Source organism: Mixophyes fleayi, chromosome 2 (assembly GCF_038048845.1).
Source record: "Mixophyes fleayi isolate aMixFle1 chromosome 2, aMixFle1.hap1, whole genome shotgun sequence".
Lineage (NCBI taxonomy): Eukaryota > Metazoa > Chordata > Amphibia > Anura > Limnodynastidae > Mixophyes > Mixophyes fleayi.
This window is the reverse complement of record NC_134403.1, coordinates 234,419,458-234,437,053: the sequence shown is the minus strand read 5'-3', so window position 1 is coordinate 234,437,053 and position 17,596 is coordinate 234,419,458. Positions and strand designations below refer to the sequence as shown.

Genomic DNA, 17,596 nt, shown 5'->3' with positions numbered 1-17,596 from the left:
AAAAGAACAAACTAATATCAACCCAGATATTGATGAAGAAAACTTCTGCTCATATTTTTTTAAAATATGAGAAACTTCTAATTACTGAAGTAAAACAGTGGTGGGAAATAACCACATTAAATAAATACATTGAGCATGATCTGATCCCTAGAAGTTTGAGACTATTTAAGGTACCTTCATTTACCTCAAAGGACTGTACTTTTCAAGATAAATGGAACACCACTCTAGACCAATGCTCTTTACAATTGATGACACTAATTATTGAAGAACGAGAAAGCTCTTTACTTAGTATTGAGAAATACATTACCTTTATTCAAAACAAACTTCAACCGATTGAGCATCTAGAAGATGACATCAATCTTGTAGCACTAACCACCAACAAAGTGAAAAAGATTGAGGATCGGATTACCCAAACAAAGGGTAACAAGTTTAGGAGAGATCTAAAAGATAAGGAACTGGGTATTAGAGATTCAAAAAAATCTAAAAAATCAGTAACCAATAATGGTCCAAGGTGGGAACCAAATTTAGAAATAAGAAAAAAGAATAAGTATTAAAAAAAACCTATTTCTTATTCTACGACACCGACACCAAAAAGGTACCAACAAAATCCAAAACCCAACATCTACAGATCTCCCCTGATCAAGTCACTCCCACCATACAAATACCCCAAAAAAACATACCGACCCTTGAATCCTCTCAATATAGGAAGCCCTAGATCCACTTCAGCATACCCACGGTACACATCAAAACCACCAAATCGAGCACAATACACCAAAATAGCGACCACTCAATTTGATAAGGGTGCTATTTCAGTCACCAAAGAGATAGAACAATTCAAAACCTCACTATTAAACAAACTACCCAACAACTCTGAATTTTCAGTTTACAATGATTTTACGTCCACTCAGGAGGATTCCTCATCCTCTCATTTTTTAGAGAATTGCCTGGGGGCAAGTCTGCATCTGGACCCCACTCAAGACCAGGTGATTTCCATCCCAAACATCCCATTGGGCCTGAAGAGAAAAATAAGATCTCCCTCCCTAGAGGAAATAGAGGAAGAAGAAGAGCTAGTCGTAAGACCGAAAATAAAGGAATCAAAAATTAAACTAAAAGGGGAAGGTATCTTTAATTTGAGCAACATTACACTGTCTGACCCACAAGTAGAGCTTCTAGATAAGGACCTCAATTTCGCCCCCACTACAACCATGAACAAGTTCAATACCTACATAGACATCCATAAATTCATCCATAAACTCACACTCAAAAAATATTTTGTGTCCAACCCCAAGTCCGTACCTACACACTCCAAACCCGATATATTTGTCCATACAGATCTCAAAAAACCATCCACTTTTTACCCCAGTCACTTAAAGGGTGCCTATATTGAAACATTCCAAAAAATGGTAGAGGATGATCTGGAAAAAATGGAGATAAAAACTCGGATATACCATCATCGCAACCTTCAAACAGCAGAAGTCACTGCTCTGAAGGAACTCAAAACTAACAAACAAATTATTATCAAAATCAGCCGACAAAGGGGGTGGGATCACCATTCTAAATAGAACAGATTACGAAGATGAAATTAGAGGCCAACTCAATGACATATCTACCTACTATACCTTGCTTTCAGATCCCACCCAGAAATTCACCAAGAATCTAGGATCCCTCCTAGACAAAGCTCACACAGAACGAATTATCACCAGACAGGAATTTGAATATCTCCAATGTCACTACCCAAAAATTCCAGTGATCTACTGTCTGCCCAAAATTCACAAAGATCTACAGAATCCCCCCGGCCGTCCGATAGTCTCAGGCATCGGTTCCCTGACCACCAGGCTATCTGAATATGTTGATTTCTTTCTCCAGCCTCTAGTTACCCAACAACCCAGTTATCTCAAAGACACATCAGATGTACTAAACATTTTGGAAGGTTTTCTCTGGGACGAGTCATACAATCTCTTCACTTGTGATGTATCGTCCCTTTATACAGTCATCGTTCACAATGCATGATGCCGACATGTACAGCACATCCTACAAGAACAGTCCAACATCCCCCCTCTCCAGATCTGCTTCATCATGGAAGCTATCCATTTCACGCTAAACCACAACTATTTTTGGTTTGACGGTGTATACTACCAACAAATAAGAGGCACAGCTATGGGCTGTAAATTCGCACCGAGCTATGCAAATTTATTCCTTGCCCACTGGGAAGATTCCCAAATATGGCAGAACAACCCGTACACTAAGGACATATGTATATGGCGTTGTTACATCGACGACATATTCTGTATCTGGAAGGGAAACGACCAAGACCTTGATTCCTTTATCTCCTACCTCAACGACAACACTCTAAACTTGAAATTCTTGGCTACCAAAAGTAAACATAATATACAATTTCTAGATCTAGAAATCTATATAGAAAATGGACATCTTAAGACCAAAACTTATGTGAAAAAAGTATACCGAAATACCTTCATTCCAGCTTCAAGTGGACACTACCCACCGTGGCTGAAAAATATACCTAAAGGCCAATTTATGCGCCTTAGGCGTAACTGCTCGGACCAACATATATACAGAACACAAGCCCAGACATTAAGGGATAGGTTTCTAGATAGAAACTACGATAAAATCTCTGTCAATAAAGCATTGGAAGAGTCCGAAAAACTGGACAGGAAAACATTGCTGTGTCCTAAAGAGAAACCACTCAAAACCAATCCCATCTCTATTATTACGCAATATAACAGTCAATCCAAGAATCTAGAAAAAAATCATTGGGAAATACTGGCCGATTCTTATGAAAGATGAAAAACTGGCACCCTTTCTCTTAGACCATCCCACCTTTGTATATAGGAAAGTACCCAATCTCAAAGACCAACTAGTATCCAGCTGCATACCAAAGGTGGATCCTCCTGCCAAGACCACGTGGCTAAAGGAAGACACTAAGGGTTTCTTCCACTGCCAAAGGTGCATAGCCTGTAGAACTACGAAATACAGATCTACTAAACCAATTAACAAATTCCGCTCATCCACTACCAACAAAGAATACGAAATTAAGGACAAACTCACATGTGACACGATGGGAGTCATATACCTACTTGAGTGTCCATGTGGACTACAATATATAGGCCGAACCATCCGGAGCCTTAAAGTGAGGATATCTGAACACATCAGAAACATTACCAAACAGCTAGAAACCCATGATGTTTCAGCCCACTTTGCCACCCATCATAACCATGATTCCACACAGTTGAAATATACTGGTATCAAAAAAGTTAAAAAATACTGGAGGGGGGGAGACTTTCTTAAAAAAATATCAAAAGAGGAAGCTAGATGGATCTATGACCTCCGTACCCTCCATCCTAAAGGGCTAAACCTGGATTTCGATTCGGGCACCTTTATTTCCGACAAGTAAGCCAAACCAGCCCTTCAACAGTGCACACTCTGTAACACGCTTTAGGGTCCTGTAGATAGGTACATACCTACCCTGCATACCAAGACTGCAGCCACAACCTCTGTCCATTCCCTAACAAGAAACCCTCTTACGAATACAGGAGTATGAATGCTCCAACACTCTGTATATATATAAGCCTCCTTTTCCTTACACTAGTAGATTTTTTGCCTTTAATATAACACATGACCTTGTAACTTCCTATTCCTCTATGACTGAACTGCTAGCCAGTCTAATATTCATCACCAGTCTCTATAAGCATACAATATATCTAACAAGGTTATACATTTCCACTCAAACAATGGAAGTAAGTAACTATCCCAGTACCTCATTTCTGTCAAGTTATCATTTATTTTTCCCGAACATCTGATAATCCTGATGAGAATATTAGAAACCCTTTACTTGCTCATCAACAAATACCATACAGCATCATTTATAATCTGTTTGTGAAGTCTAGAGCGTATGACCAACTTTATCATATCCCCGAAATTGCACCCCAATATACATACTACGAGTGTTTCTCTACAGCCTGATTGATCACATACGGACACTACTAATTAAAGAAGCCTCCTCTTTGATTGGATCAGTTTGGCGCCAAACAACTATTTAAAGAACACAACTCTAACACCACTACATTCCCTGACGAAGCCCGCCCAGTGCGGGGGAAACGCGTTTGAATATTCTACACATCACTGCTGTGACCAGCCCAACTGCCGGCAACCATTGGTCCTACATTAGAACTGATATCGGAGTTCCCTGATTGCTAAAACTACACTGAGCATTTCTGTGGATTCGCAGCGCTGCAATACACTGTACAAGTGTATATCCACAATAAACAGCTGGGACGCCAGCGATGCTTTGCGCATGCGCGCACCAAAGGAATCCAGCATATCAGCACTTTACCGTTCACATTCATATCGGAGAGGACTTTTCTGAACCAACAGGAGACATCAGGAGCTGATCGCTTCATCGCAAATGTAAGGCCACAGTCTTTGCACATCTGTGAATCCAGCCGACTGAGCTTTTTGCCGAAACGGACATTATTCACTTATTGTGGGAATACGAACTGTACACTTCATTTATTACAGGATTTTTCTGCACCAAGTGGAGGATTTCCTTCTAGAGGAGGATATGCAAATCCTCCAGGACTATCCGGCTGTATACACCGGTTATTGATAACATCGACACTTATGCATTTTATTGTTATTGTGCACAATGTGACTCCGCTCACTATGTGATCATATGTGTATCCCTGATTGTCACTTGCTGCATGGGTCTGGCTAGACCACGTTTCTCTGTTGTGTACCATTAAACACCAGTGTATATTCCATTGTTCAAGCGCCGAGCGACTTTATATATTATCATATGTGTCTAGGGACAGGGGTTTTTCCATCTGGCTGCCCTTATACCACATCTGGCTGCCCTTATACCACATCTGTGCTGCCCTATACCTTCAACCTATCAATCATGTTTATACAACATACATTTAAGGTTATATGACTACACTATATGAACAAAACTATTTGGCCACACCTGTTAATTAATGAATTGACGTGTTTCAATCAGTCCCGTTGCCAGAGGGTATAAAATAAAGCACCTAGCCATGGAGTCTCCATTTGCAAACAATTATGATAGAAAATAGGTTGTTCTGAAGAGCTCAGTGACTTAAAGCGTTGTACGTGATAGGATCCACCTTTGCAATAAGACGGTTCGTGAAATTTCATGCTGCTGGATATTCCACGGTCAACTGTTAGTGAAAGCGTTAGGAACAACAGCAATTCAGTCACGAAGTGGAAGACCACATAAAATCACAGAATGGGGTCAATGACAACAAAGGCGCATGGTGCATAAATGTCTCCAACGCTATCTACAGAATTAATAGGCACAAATTCCCACAGAAACACTCCAACATCTTGTGGAAAGCCTTCCAAGAAGAGTGTAATCTGTTATCGCTGCAAAAGGGGGACTAACTACATATTAAAGTAAATGTATTTGAATTCAATGTCATTACAGTCCCTGTTGGTGTAATGGTCAAGTGTCTGAATATTATGGCTCATACTGTATATATATAATATAAACAAATAGTTCAAATATATATATTTAGAAGGCATACTTATAGGACCACAGTAGGGTATACATGTTGTACACTGTGTACAACATGTGTACTTCAAATGTTCATATATGTATGCCTTTTGTTAAATGATTATTTTGAAATGACAAATAACTTTTTCTGGATGCTGTATAGCTTTGATTGTTGAGTTCTTCAACAGTTCATATATGTATATCTTGTTATATATCAATCATTGCATTCTATATTGTGAATAAGATTAAAACACAATTAAAACATTTTGCTTTATTAAAAAATAAAACTATTTTCGAAAAAAATTCTGGTATATTTGGTGGCATTCCAAGAATAAAGACCTAGACAATTGACATGTGGTATGGTACAGCTGCAGGGTTTAAACAGCTGAACCTATGGACTTGTCTATATAACTTATACTGGCCATAATAGGTAATATGATGAAGTTTCTGAGTGTAAAAGCATAGTGTGCGTGTGTATATATATATATATATATATATATATGTCACTCACCGGACTGTGAGTGCTTCTTCCCGGACATTTAGGAACCGTGGCCGTCCTCCATCCTGAGGGTCTGCGCATGCGCAACCCTTTTCCTATACTTCAGTGTATGTCCCTTTAACTCAATTGGCAGATCAGGCAACACTCCCTATATTAAGCACCTGTGGTCAACACCACGTTGCCTGATCTTGGAGTCTCATTCCCCATGAGTCTCTGAAGGTGTTCCTATGTTTCCTCGTGTATTCAGCGCTGCTGATTCCTGTGGTTTCCAAACCACTTCTACCTCTGTGGTTTCCAAACCACTTCTACTACTGTGGTTCCCATACCACTTCTACCATCAACTGTATCATCGTGACTGTTGGCTGATTCCTATCCGCTGCCTCCGTGCACTACAGTCTTCTATACCACTTCAACGCTATCATATTCCATTGTGACTGTTTGCTGATTCCTATCCGCTGCCTCCGTGCACTACAGCCTTCTCTCCACATCCACTCACCTGTTCATCATCAAGTCTGTGAGCTGATTCCTATCCGCTGCCTCCGTGCACTACAGTCTCCAGCTTGCAACTCGTCTGTGTTCATCATCGTGACTGTTAGCTGATTCCTATCCGCTGCCTCCGTGCACTACAGTCTCCAGCTTGCAACTCGTCTGTGTTCATCATCGTGACTGTTAGCTGATTCCTATCCGCTGCCTCCGTGCACTACAGTCTCCAGCTTGCAACTCGCCTGTGTTCACCATCGTGACTGTTAGCTGATTCCTATCCGCTGCTCCTGTGCACCTCAGCCTCACCTCATCTCTCCCGTGTTTCCTCGAGACTGCTGCTATTATTGCCATCTGCTTCTCTTCGTGATCAACAGCTCCTGGTCTACTCTGCTCTCCCGTGTTCCATCGCTATTGGCACCTGTTGGTTGCTACTGGTTACCTCCGTGTGTCCGCAGAGCCCTGCTGCTGCTGTCAGCGCTATCGTCCATCCACTGCTGATCCGCTCTCCACGCCTTCCTGTGTCCCGCTGGTCTCTACCCTCCTGTCAGCATTGGATTCGTATCTCATCAGCTACTCCTCTGCTAGATCATCTCCATTCTCCTGGGTCCTCCATGAGTCCAGTTCCACGTTCTACTGATTCCTGTGGATTCGTGTCCCTGTTGGTCTACTTACCTGTGCGCTGCACCTACTAGACTCTTCCTCATCCATCCAGGGACTTCTCATCCTGCCGGCCTCCTGCCGCTCAGGTATCGCTGCACTCCTATCTGACTGCCTACTTCTGAACCACGGTATGCATACTTCTCATTGACTGTGCTGGTGTATTGCATATCTTGCTGGACTGTGTTGGCTCTCCTCTGGAGTCTGCTATCCGCTGAGTCTATTACCATCATTGACTGTGTTATCTTGTGCTGGATTACTTCAAGAGACTTTCTATATTTGCAGACCTGTTCAGTCATTTATATATATTGTGCATATTATTGTGGATCGTGTTTAAGGTGCCCGTGTACATCCTGTGTTGCAGTCTCTCCCCGTACACCTCCTCACATATATATTCAGTGGTACAACCTGCTGAAGGCAGACCACTGATCCCTGTTTCCTGTATCACCTGTTCCAGTATCCTCTCACATAGCAGTGGTACAACTTGCTATCGCAGACCACTGACTACCCGGATACCTCCACTTGGATTCCATTCCTTCACTCAGACAGCGGTACAACTTGCTACCCGCAGACCGCTGACTCTCATCACCTCCTCGTTTCTGTTGGACATTCCTCCTCACTATAGCAGTGGTACAACTTGCTATCGCAGACCACTGACTACCTTCACGTGTCCTTGTCCATACAGTTCCTCGTGTATTAATACCTCCATATTACCAGTGCTGCTAGTCATAGACTTTCCTGAGCATCTCATCATCTACCATTGCCTGTTCCGTGATCACCCTGCTACCAGAGTACTCTATTACCATCTACATTGCTCTGGTAAGCCTACCACCTGGTGATCCCTGGGTAAAGACTCCTAGTGCCCGTGACAATATATATATATATATATATATATATATATATATATATATATATATATATGGCAATTGGGACACTTTGCCACAGTCTAATAGAGGAAAGAGTGGTGGTTTTCCTGGGAAACCACAGCCTAAAGGTGCAGAGATGGTTAAATCTGCGCACACACACACAATCGGTTAATGAGTCAGCCAGAGCACGGCCTGACAGGAAGCTTGAAAAGCTGGGTTTCATCTGTGTGTGGGAGGCTCGTACCATCAAGTGGCCAGTGACCAGTTAAGGACCTAACTGTTATAGTCAGAGTTGAGGGCTATTGGATTATGTTTATTGCAGTGAAAGTTTCATTTTGTTTGCTGAAGACACTGCCAAGACTGTTTATCCATCCTGACAAGTAAAATAAACGTCAAATTGCTCCAGAAAACCTGTGTGAGGAGCCATCTATTTGCATGCTTTTCACAATAATATATATATATATATATATATATATATATATATATATATATATATATATATATATATATAGAGAGAGAGAGAGAGAGAGATTTATAGATATATATATATATATGTAACACAAAACTTGCTGGTAGATAACTCAACATTTAAAAAAATACACATAGCTCACTAGTAAATGTATTAGACTTTATTTAAAATATATATTTGCACATGTGTTTACATTTCATGTTGTAGACACTTGGATACAGGAACACATAGATGACATATAGAACATGCAAAGAACATTGCTATTGATTCACTATGAAAACAGAACTGTATTTCCATGTGCTTACATTGTACGTATGGAAAACACGTAGGATACATTATAAATTTAAATATGCACAATCACAAAACACTTCCAAATTTGTCCGTCATCATTTCATCATTAATCGTGAATTTTAGGAAGAATCAAAATCAAATCAAATAATAGAATGTGTTTTGATACAATAAAACATGATCGTGGGAGCGTACACACTCTTGCAATATCTGACCAAATGGTAGTTTATCGTGTGATCTGCACAATAATTGCATTGGTACCCAATGTAACAGAAGCACTGGGTAAGTGGTGAATGGCAGAGGTATATGTCCCAGGCTTTCTGTCTTGTATGCTTTCAAACCCCAAGGAGATTGTTTTTATGCTGGAAGGAGCTTCACAAAGAGTGTGTTTGGCTACAGGAAAAGCCATTATAAGGGTCCCTGGGGTACGTACAGAGAGAGAAGTGTGGGCATCATTCATAAGGCCCACTGCGGGTCTTCCAATTTACAGGAGTATGTTGTAATTCATTCTGCTAGTAATCAGGAGTTGCATCTGTGTAGGGTTGGTACAAGACTGCAATGCAGCCCAATCAGTCTCTTAGATCTGGGGAGGAGGTTTGAGAGACACTGCACATGGTGACCAGTAAATTCTGTATTTTGTATGTGTGTAGGTCACAAGGTCCTTCACAAGAGAGAGGGTGTTCCTGTGTGTCAAGTTAGAAGCTGGCGAGGCAAGGACTTTTGTTTCTGTTTGTTTATTTTTATACCTGGAGAATAAATCTAGCTGAGGCTAGTTGAACCAAAGACACTGGACTGATGTGATTTATCTGGCTGAAGTGTGTGAAATGTAGCCTTCTAACCCCTGGAGACGGTACCCCTATAGAATAGAATTTTGAAATCGTCCAAATCGATACATCCATTTCTACTTTAAGTTATACGACAGATGTGCATGCTAGTTTGACAAAACCACTATAAAAATCTAATTTTCCTATGCTGAGGCCATCAATTCAATCAAGAATTTGAAATAAATATTACAAAAATATATTCAACATTTTTTTTTTACTGTGGTGAACAAATATAAAGACATACATTTAAAACCAATGTGTCCTAGTGTAGAGTTTAATGGACACCAAGAGAACATTTAAGAATATAAACCAGAAATTATTAAACCTTAATTTGAGAGCTACATGGAATAGAACAATGTTGTAGTTGCAAAGATTGCTTAAAATAGTAAATTAAAAACATATTGCTAAAAAGGGCAATTCCACTTCTCAAAAATACTCAATCAATATAAAAAGTAACAGGACAGGGACCAAACATTTAGGTGAACCAAAAAATTTGTTACAGTGAGAAGGCAGTTAGCTGACAGAGATTTTGGTCCAAGATGAATCGCGACTAAAGCTCCTGGATGGCTTAGATCCTCATGTCCTCAAAGAACTTAGCCCAGTCAAACCATTATTTTATATTTGTAAAGATTGGTACCAATGGATTGGAAAACATGGTACCAATATTCAAAAATGTATTGAGGTCTCTGTCTAGTAACTATAGACAGTAAGTTTGCCATCTATAGTTGGGATTCAAGAAAATATGATTATCAGCAAAAGTCAGAATGGACTTATGAGAGAATGATCTTGTCAAACAAATATGCTTGCATCTTAATAAGAAGGGTCTGGCAGTGGGGTATGCGGAGTATATAGTTTTCAAAAGACATTGACACTGTGGACTTGATTTACTAAAGGGTGGTTTGGTGAAACTGACGGTTTTTGGCAATTTTTCCGCCAGTTTTAAAACCGCCGGATTTACTAAAGCCCAAACTGCCATTAAAACGGCCAGAATTGACATTTTACAAAACAACCACTTTATAAATCGACATCCCGATTTTAACAATGATGAACATACAAACCGCCAGATTTAATAAGCTAGGGTTTGCAAAACTGCCGCAAAACCGACATCCAAACGGCCAAAATAAAAGAGGTGGTTGTGAGTTGCGAGATTGCTCAAACTGGATGCTGTTTAATCAATTTTGCCATTCAGAACATAAGAGAAAGCACCATTAACATTTAAATTATTTGGGTAATCATTATTTATTGATTAAGGGGCAAAATTATTTTAATCTTAACTTATGGGGGAATTTTTTTTTTTTTAGGGGACACTATTATGGCATTATATTATGGGGGAATTGTGAGTATATAATAATATTAATTGATTGTTAATGGTGAATATAAATTTTGCAAAATTTGGCATTACATAGTGTCATAATAATATAATTAATAATTTTGTCCTCTTAAAATAATGGAAAAAAATCCCTCCATAAGTTATTAAATAAAATTTGCTCCTTAATCAATAAATAATGATTGCTCAATTAATTTAAATATCAATTGTGCTGTCTCTTATTATGAATGGCAAAATAGCTCAAAACAGCATGTTCAGAAGCAGGTTTTAAAACTGTCCTGTTCTGTCTTTTGGATGGCAGTTTTGATGGCAGTTTTAACCACACCGCTGGCGGTTTGGACAAAACTGCTGGTGGTTTAGCTTTACAATCTGTGGAGATGTGCCCCATTGCGGTGCCCATGAAGAGGGCGAAGATGTGTCTCGCTGCTGTACCCGAGAAGTGGGTGAAGACAGAAAAAAATAAAATTTACTCACTGTTCCTGCGTTCCAGCGCAGGTGAGTACTTTGCTTCCTCCTTCCCTGCAGGTACTGGTAGCAGAGGGCAGGTGAGCCAATCAGGGCTCACCTTCCCCTGCTGGGCAGTCGGCGGCTGGATGAGTGAGGCAATCCTGGCTCACCTTCGGGCGTTTAAATTATTGGCGCCGCCGCGAGCCAATCAGCGATTGTGACGGCGCCAGGTGATGATGGGGCACTGGTGGTTATTTAAGCCACCGGGCTCCGACATCTTTAGAGTAGTTCATCAGAGGAGCCAAAGAGAGAGGATGTTGTGGGACGTCCGCTGCCAAAAAGAAGGAAGAAGACGGAAGGTGCCCTTGTTAGGGCAAGGAGCTACCCTTCCACAAGAAGAGAGCGCCGGAAACGCCAGTGGGAAGCCCTTGTAAGGGCTAAGAGTGCCCCTCCCAGAAAAAAGACGCGCCGAACAGGAGAAGAGGCATCATCGGCTGGAGGGTCTGGAAGACCCGGAAAAGAAGATGCCGGGGACAAGTGGAGTATCCTGCGCGGAGCAGGTAAGTATACCTTGCGCAGTTAGGTCGGGAACAAGGCCCGGGGGCACTGTCGGGCATTAGGCCGGGCCAATGAGGCACTAGGTACCTGGAGTTAGAGTGGGCGTGAGAGCCCTAAGTTAGACTAGGGCACATGTCCCAGAGAGTAGTGTGGCATGAGAAATTGAGTCTCAGGTGATAGTCCTGAGGTAATAGTTGAGCAGAAGGCTCCTGTTGTTGTTCTACTTAACCAACTGGTTAGGTAGAGGTAAGTGTCTTCCGTTGTCAGCCTTCCAGATACAGCAGCAAACTGTAATTACGCATGTGTGGTGAAATACAGTATTGTGCATTGTATTTGGTTGTGCTGTGTATGTTTATTTACAGGTGCAAGTCGTCAGGCCCCAGTAAAGGTATTCACCTGTTTCCTGACTGTAATCCTGTTATACTCTGTGTCTATGGGGACAAGGGGTTAGCTAGAGCACACACGCAGTGAGGGTTAGGACTCACAGTAGTCCCCGGGGTTACAAAGGAATTCCTGAGGCAGTGATTGGGCACCTCCCTGCCAGTGCAGCACAGCCCTTTTGAGTTCCAGCAGTGAGTCCCGTGGTTCCAATTGGGTGTCCCAGCCTGAGTTCCAGCAGGTTCCCTGGCGGTTCCAGATAGGGGCGGTGTTCCACTTGGGTGAACGCGACCATCTCGAGTTCCGGTAGTGGGCACTGGCGGTTCCGAGCGGAAGCCTCCACCCTGGTGGCGCGTTGCTCCAGTGAGCCTCGGTTGTGCAGGTGGCGACTGGTCCTTGGGATTCTGTGAGGGACCAAATAGTGAGAAGATAGTCTTCTTGGTATGACCTGGGTGAGGGACAGGATTGGCCCTGGAGTAGAAGGTGAACACCGGCTAGTGTTCCCTGCAGGTAGAGGGAGGAGGTCTAGGGAGTGCACTACACCCAGTACTTAGCGAAGTTGCATACCCAACCATTACTTGTTTGTTTTAGGGTCAGGACGCCTGTTGTTAGCTAGCACCAGTTGTGTGGGTGGTACATTTAGCCTCACCTGTAGAGTAGAAGGAGGACGTGTTGTGTTCTGTCTTCCACAGGTGACAGAGAGGAGCAGGAGAGCAGGGACCGGAAGTTGCAGTGCCTGGTGAGTATTGCTCTTGATTCTTTCTTTTGGTTAGGCCCTCACCGAGAGGTGAGTTGGGTATTTGGGGCGGAACTGTTCCTGATTCCAAATATTCGTAGTCCCGCACCCTTGGCAAGAGTAAAGTGAGGTGTTGGCAAACGGGGTTGAGTGAAGGTCTCTTCTCCTTGCCTTAGCCTCGGACAGTCCCTTCCTGGTAAGCATGGGTTGTGATCTCTGTTTCTCCCCTATAGAGAAGGGGAGTGATCTGACAGAGCTACAGTTGCTGGTCTGCCAGATAGGGAAAGAGACGGTGCAGAGGCGGAGAGCGGCTAGGGTGAATTCGAAGCGGACGGAAGTTGGTAATCGTTCGGAAGGTAAGGTATCTGTGTGCCTCTGTCCTGTTCCCCCGCAGGCATTACAATCCACCACACATCGCCATCCATTTTAAATCTCAGCCTCAAACCACCCTATAGTAAATGCGGCAGTTTGGACCACTAAACCGCCGCCGATGTGTGGTGGTTTCAAACTGCCTCCAAACTCGATTCTTAGTAAATCTAGCCCTGTGTCTCACAAAAGCTTAATGTATAAGTTGAAGATTATTGGTATAGAAATTACAACAACTAACCGGTGGTAGTCAGTTTCACGGTACTGACTACCCAGACACAGAACAGAACGACATGAGGATTCCGAATGATATAGTACACTGACCTGTGAAAAAACCTACTTACCGGAATGCAGATGATTTCACATCACAACCCACTGTCTTGCCAGCTGGAGAAAATGACCTAATCAGCAAATGTGACTTGGCTTAAAGCGGCGATGGGCGGACCCGCCTGTCATTTATGTAATGTAAGTACTATTTTAGGGGTTAAGGTTAGAGTTAGGATTAGGGTTAACCCTAACTCCTAACCCTACTATCCCTAACACCCTACCCCTAAAAGAGTACTTACTTTACATAAATGACAGGCGGGTCCATCCATAGCCGCTTTAAGCCAAGTCGCGTTTGCTGATTATGTCATTTTCTCCAGTTGGCAAGACAGGGAGTCGTGATGTGAAGTCATCTGCATTCTGGTGTACTATTCATTCGGAATTCTCATGTCGTTCTGTTCTGTGTCGGGGTAGTCAGTACCGTTAACAGGTACTACACCCTATCTAACTAGGAATGAATAATTTCTCTTTTCAGTCACAAAAAAACATGTATGGTAATAGCACCCATTTTTTTATTTGGCTTTTTGTTTAGCTTGTTTGAAATGAAGATTTGGATACTTTTTTTGATAGTGGAATGCATGTATTAACAGATTTTTCCTTTTGTCCACTTCTATGGTGTATTGACTTTCACAGTATGATCCTTTAGACTACTTTATCATGGTAAGTCAATAAGTCAGATATTTTAACTTGCATTCCTGTTATTATTCTGTTTCATTCTCACAATCTAAAACTTTGCTGCTCTGATAAACTGTACATATATAATCATTATGATCGCAAACCATTCTTGTCAGATAAAATGATCACATACATAATATTACATAATTTGCAGAAATTTTGCAAAACTTACTGGGCACTCCAGACACCAGGCGAAGGGGCCTCAAGACACGAAAAGCTCTTAGGGCCTTGACATTAAATCCGGATCCTGTTCCACTTCCTGGAGTTGTTACGCCTTGAATTTTATTAATTTGCTCCAGGATCACTGAGAAAAGTCTGTAATATGATATGTGTTTTAAGATTACATATAGAATTAATGCAACATAAAGCATAAAAGGTTCCCAACAAATGCGTTCCGAGATGGTTGTACCAGATTCACAGGAGTATTGGCCTCTTTTAAAGATGTATCTCTACATAATACCACTCTTGTTTTTTTTACAATAGACCACAGAAAAGTTTCAGTTCGGTGAGTCCACTTTCACTTGAATCCACCAATGTTGTTTAAAAAAGTTTTTGTTTTTTTTCTTCCTGTACACAGTCTAAAGGGTAAATGTATCAAAGTCCGTTTTTTTCATCTCGCGGGAGATCTGTGTCTTTGCAGCTAAAATTTAAAGGGGCGATGGCTTGTAAAGGCAAACTTGCCTTTACAAGCCATCGCCACTTTAAATTTTAGCTGCAAAGACGCTGATCTCCCGCGAGATGAAGAAAACGGACTTTGATACATTTACCCCTAGGTATAATACATAAGCTGATTTTTTTCTGAAAATTATAATAGAAAATTTCTTCTTGGTAATGTTATTGTAAATAATTTGAATTACAGACATTTTGAGGTTTTTTTTATATGAAAAAGGTGAAAGTATCAATTTTCATATAAAGATGTATTAACAAAATAAAAACCAATCAAAATTGTATGACATAAATATTCTGTAGAAATTCTAGTAATTAGTGACTTTGTATTATAAACCCCAATTGTTCTGAATGCAACAATTTTGATACATTAGATAAGTTGAAAAAAATAAAAATACATTGACTACATTGGCTGAAATCTTATATCAACAATATTGGCATTAAATATATTTTGTTCAAAATGGCTTTAAATGATTTATTATCCATGTACACTGACTGACTAAAAAAGCTTAGGGGTATATATATACTAAACTGCTGGTTTGAAAAAGTGGAGATGTTGCCTATAGAAACCAATCCGATTCTAGCTGACATTTTGTAGAATGTACTAAATAAATGCTAACTAGAATCTGAATGGTTGCTCTAGGCAACATTTCCACTTTTTCAAACCCGCAGTTTAGTGAATATACCCCTTAGTGTCTGCTACCTTACAAAGTTTATTTTACTACTTATAGTTTTCTTCATTAAGCTAGCCATAGATTAGCAATGTTTTGTAACTGCAATAATATATATTAGTTTAGCAAAAAAGTATCCACCGCACCAGGCATTCAATCACCCTATGTATTATGTATAGCTGTATTATTAAAGTACAGCAATAAGTACTTTTGGGTGGTGCTCACTTACCATGTATAACTAGTAGAAATTTGACAAAGAGCAAAAAAAGGGAAAAACATGGAAACTAAGGGCACTCATTGATTGAAATAATACTGATTCAAACAAAATACTTTATTAGATGAGCTAAAAATGTTCCCTAATTGTCCAAAGGGCCACAAGTAGCGAAATATTTAAAAACAATAGTGACAGTAATACATGCGCAAAAAAAGTGATTAAAAATGGCAGTACCTGCTGCCCTGCCTCGCTATGTTAACTGTATTATTATGGTGAGCTGATAAGCACAATACATGTTTATTGGATCCTATTAGTAAGGTTATCTATCTTTCAATAAAGATTATATAATCTCCTATGATGTCTTATTTTATTGAATGCAGGAGTGGCTGCTAATGGCTTAATACAACAGAGATGATCAAATATTATATTTCAGAATGCTACTAGTTAGTGAATGAAAGAGAAAGAGCTGCTGTTGTGTGTACAATGGTCCAGATTTGGAGCACTCTAAGCAAATGCTTCCAAAAATGTCTAATACCCTGAATAGAGGGCTTCTCTTAGTAGAACACTATCATGCTGACACAATGTAGTCTATACCACTCTTTCAGTAGACAATGCTGTTATAATATAATTAACATAATATACTACTCTAAGTGGTTCACGTCCTGGATAATAAAATTGTCAGGGGTATTGCAGCTAATCTAAAACATCAATAGTTAGAAATTGAGGATCTATTATAATAAAACACAGCGAGGTGAACGCAGATGCACGTTTCACATACTCGCTTTTTTTAAGTGTTAGCGTTCCCCTTGCTGTGTTTTATTATAATAGATACTCGTTTTTTGTTTTTGTGCATGTATCACTGTCACTATTGTTTTTAAATATTCTGCTACTTGTGGCACTTTGCCCAATTAGGGAACATTTTTTAACTCATGTAATAAAGTATTAATCAGTATTATTTCAATCAATGAGTGCACTTAGTTTCATTGGTTTTTCCTTTCTTTGCTCCTTGTCAAATAATATATATGACTATAATTATTGTAGTATAGATAACAAACATCAACATTTATTTTAATGATGCTCTGATAGTTAAACAGTTTAGGAACATTTGCCAGGTACACTGCGAGAGCACATCTTTTCTTGGCCCCATATTCAAATGACAAGGAAGTTCAATGGAGCAAACAGCAACCACAGTGGATGCACAGTGAGATGCACTTAGTTTGTCAAATGCAATTACTTCTGATAGGTTTGTCGTAACTGTTTAAATACCATGAACCACGAGTACTCCTGTTTTAGATTTTTCTCACCAAAAATATCTGTTTATTAGTAACAATCATTAGATGAAATAGTACCTGCATGCATTACATTTAAATAGGACTGCCAGAGTCATTATAGTAACGCTAAAGATGCAAATAATTACGATCACGTAGTTATAGCTGCAAGTAAATTAATAAAAACACTACTTAGATATATATATGTATGATCAAACAAGTGGCAGTGAGAAAGTTAAGACAAACATTAAGAACTTTGTTTTAGAAGTCAGTTATTGTTCAAGCATGTGTTTTCTTCTTGTTTTTGTATGGACAGGTGTACAATTATACTGTAAAACTGTACTTAGCTT

At 40.3% G+C, this 17,596-nt stretch overlaps 1 protein-coding gene across 1 annotated transcript in view; it reads right to left on the bottom strand.

Moving 5' to 3' along the window:
- The window catches only part of CACNA1S (calcium voltage-gated channel subunit alpha1 S), a 451,977-nt gene that overhangs the window by 365,806 nt on the left and 68,575 nt on the right, over positions 1–17,596 (bottom strand). Inside the window, exon 5 of the mRNA XM_075195636.1 lies at positions 14,600–14,742. Within this exon, the coding sequence (XP_075051737.1) occupies positions 14,600–14,742 (143 nt within the window). The remainder of the gene's footprint in view (positions 1–14,599; positions 14,743–17,596) is intronic.